We start from the raw sequence: 3,903 nt of genomic DNA, 5'->3' as shown, positions 1-3,903 counted from the left end.
TTTCAATATATAGTTGATATTATGAGGGGAGAAGGGGAACTCAGATGAAAGAGAGGGGGGTCTCACTCTGGGAGGAATTTAACGTTTGAAGCAGTAAAAGTATACTTTTAAAATACACATTTTAACAGTCCAAGCAAGTCAATAAGTACAGTTTGATTTTTAGCGTTGCGATTAAAGTTTACCATTTTACTTTGTAAATATTGACATTGCTTGTGTTAGAAATTTACTAACTTTATTTTATACTTTTTACATATCATAAGATCATTTTTTAGGTACGAAATGATAAATATCAACGTCTGAATTCTTAATTATTATACTTTAACATTTTAGACATTCACATAGCTAATATTACTGTTTGAAATAGTATTTTCTTCCATGTAAATAGTGAATTGTAGCGTTTAAATGGTAAATATTATAAAGTAAATAGTGAAATCACGATTTTACTGTTTGAAATGGTAATTTTTAGCAGTTGATCATTACTTATTATAAATCGACTGTTATTTATTACAGTTTACTTTTTTCCGTGTGTGTAAGTATTTAAACCTCCTATAACTTTTGAACCATTTAACCAATTTTATCGCGGTTAACACCATTCTAAAGGGCTTGTCCAAACTTAGATTTTGAATACATTTTAGACCGATGGATTTCGAAAAATCTAAAAAATTTTTCAACATGGGTTTTGGAATAATAACTTTCAAACGGCTTTATTGGTTAACTCAAAACTAATCAGCTCTTAACCTTAAAAAACCACTTCGATTGCTGCTAATCGGTCCAAAAAATCCGGTTTGAGTTCGTTCGAGATATCATCGTGCAGAAAATAAAACCCAAAAAGTGTTTTTTTCAGAATTCACGCCAAAAGATTCTAGTTTGAACAATTTAAACTTAAAATTCTTTATGAGGATTAAAAAAACTGCGTCCGAAGATGTCGTCAACCCGCAAGAAAATCCCGGTTCATTCATTCAAAAGTTATTGCGGTTTTGACAACAAAAAATAGTGTTTCATCAAAACTTCTATCAGATTTTTAAGCTCCGAAAACTCAAAACAACTTTATTTAAATTGTATTTTTGAGCTCAAAATTGTCATAAATGCTTGCATTTAAGCGCCCAGATATGGAATTTTCTATTTTTTTATCAATCTTGACAAATTAATTGCTCATTTTAAATATTTTTGCTTGAAGTATTATTAATTTTTTCTATAACAAAATATCGATATTATTTTTTAATAACTATTTATTATAATATAACTTATAATTTTAGTATATTTTTCAAATCGTATTTTGCAATTGTAAAGTAAAATACAAATATTTTTAATCTGTAGCAATTTAAAATAATTATAAAAATGTTCATTAAAATGCCGATATTTAAATTTAAAATTAAAGAGAGAAAATATAAAGATGATAATGACCTAAGAGAATGGTAACTTGTAAAATAATTTTCTAAGAAACATTTAGAATTGTATTTAATAAAATGAAATTTAATGGCATAAAAAATTCATAATGTATTTTTTAATAAACCCTTTTTTCAAAATAATTTTTTATCAAATTTAATTTTAAATTATAACGATCTACTTCACTGCGAACTTTTACTAAATACTTCGTTGCTTCTTTACTTCTCCTATAACATTTTTAATAGTTCTCCCCACTGTCATAAGAAAAAGAAAAAAATAATTATTAATTGATTATAAATTTGTATAATTTAAAAATTAATTACTTACCTTAGAAAGATTGGCTGTTGTTTCTAGCACAGTATGTCCTTGATAAATATTATACCATCATGTAGAAACTCATAGCGACTATCGCTGAATAATTTATTTAAAAAGTATTAGTAATAAAATAAAATCATGGAATTAAAAATATATTATTATTGATAACTCCACCTCTTCTCAATTTTAGTTCGATAATCATTTATAAAATTCAATGTAAGTTTTCTAGACCATTATCTTTCGTTGTAATTCCCAAAAAAATCCCACCTGTCTAATTCATTAAATGTATTGTTCATCGCTAAAAACAACATTTTATTTAAAAATGTAACGTTTGATGTGCAACTGAGTGCTTGTAAAAATATCTTATCTCGATTCTCTAGATATCTTTCATCAGTACGGCATTCCAGGTATTTTCATCAACATAACGCATTCACTCCACATAGTATTTCAGATTTAATATCCATTGGAAGCTTCTATTTATCATAAAAATTTTTAACTAAAAATAAAAATAGCAAAAAAATTTTATACTTACGGATTTTTCTTCAAAATTTTCTAGCCACTTCGATATAATTGAGAGAGTATAATTTTTACATAAATTTGAACCGAACAAACAAGACCATTTGATAATTGATTTCTTCAGAACCATCTCCGATCATGTTTTCATCAGTTGTTTTATCCAACAAATACATTTTTCAATATTTATTTACGGAAGCAAAGTTAAAATGATTTTCTAGAATTATTTTAATAAATTTATATTTTGGGTTCTTAATCTATATTATTAAGAGGGTAATAAGCCAAAATAGGCAATTTATGATGATAAGTATTTGGGTTGCATTTCAGAAAATGCTGTATCTCTAGATACATAATTAAAAAAAAATGACCCTGTATCTTGTGAACTATTGAAATTTTTAAAGATATAAAGCTCACCTCGACATTATACTCGTCAGAGGAACCTTTCATTTGAATACCCACAACAATTTTTCATCTATTTGATATATATATATATGTATATATGAAAAATATATCAAAATATGCATGTGGGTACTCAAACGTAAGCTCTTGATGAGTGAAATATCGAGATGAGCTTATACACTTTAAAAATGTCAGCAATAGATTAAAAAGTAACAGTGCAATTTAACAAAAGTCACTATTTAATGAAACAAAATTTTATTTATTTTATAGTTCACATAGTGACTGCAAAGGTTGATGATTAGTGGTACACATAAAAAATTAACTTAAAACTTTTATCATGTACCTTATAGCTTTCATAATACGAAAGAGAATGTGGTAATGATGATCCCTGTTAATCGATATATGTTGTCCAAAAAATGTCGCCCATGGCCCAAAGAATCCGTTTCATATCCTAAAGATACTCCATTAATTCAAAAACGATACTGCTAAGAGACATATCCCTCGAATGCTAAATTGTAAAAATGCATCATCAATAAGCTGAGCGCGATTTAAATAATGAATCACTTGTAATAATTTTCGGAATTTAAATAGTTTACAAATTAATTGCCAATTTTTTTTTTTTTTTTTTTTTGTATTTTTCATCATGTAATTTACTCGATAATATCCTGTCAAAAGTTTCAAAACTTAATTATAGAAATACTTAAAATAACACGATGGTGCATATACCGAATTGTTGTTTGTTGCTTATTGAGCCATTTATCCGATTCTGGCGCTGAAATTTCTAATGAAATTGAATCTGGCTCAAACCAATGAGTGATTGCGAGTATCATTAAAAGTCCATGTTGTCCTGAGTGGCGGTAGGGGGAATCCAATATTGATCGGTAGAAGTTCAAATCAGAGTATTGCAAAAAACAGGATTGCGTTATTGTTGCTGTATTTAAATCCATAATTTCTATTAATTGTAATCATTGGATACCCTGGAGTGCTTTCCCAATTGTTTAAAACTTTTCTAAAAGTTACATTCATATTTCCAGACACTTTAGTCAACTCGTTAAAAAAAATTTATCTGAAGTAACTACTCCCGAATTTACTGTAAATTAAAAAGTTAAGAATTTAATCCAAATAAAAATTCCCAATTAGTCCAGTTATACTAAAAAACTCACTTATTGTTTAAGTAATTCAACTTATTCCTTTTCTAAAATTTTCAGTCACCGAGTACGTATTATGATCATTTCTTATGATAACTGCACACTAAACAAAAATTTTTTTGAACAAATACAAAATTTTAAT

General features: G+C 26.9%; 1 protein-coding gene across 1 annotated transcript in view; it reads right to left on the bottom strand.

The window, feature by feature from the left end:
• LOC123265313 (eukaryotic peptide chain release factor subunit 1) overlaps positions 1 to 3,560 on the bottom strand; it is an 11,727-nt gene extending 8,167 nt beyond the window's left edge. The window contains exon 1 of the mRNA XM_044729011.1: positions 3,314 to 3,560. Within this exon, the coding sequence (XP_044584946.1) occupies positions 3,314 to 3,560 (247 nt within the window). The remainder of the gene's footprint in view (positions 1 to 3,313) is intronic.
• Positions 3,561 to 3,903: the final 343 nt, after the last annotated feature.

The sequence above is a fragment of the Cotesia glomerata genome, linkage group LG5 (assembly GCF_020080835.1).
Source record: "Cotesia glomerata isolate CgM1 linkage group LG5, MPM_Cglom_v2.3, whole genome shotgun sequence".
Taxonomy (NCBI): domain Eukaryota; kingdom Metazoa; phylum Arthropoda; class Insecta; order Hymenoptera; family Braconidae; genus Cotesia; species Cotesia glomerata.
This window is presented reverse-complemented; position numbering and strand designations above follow the sequence as displayed.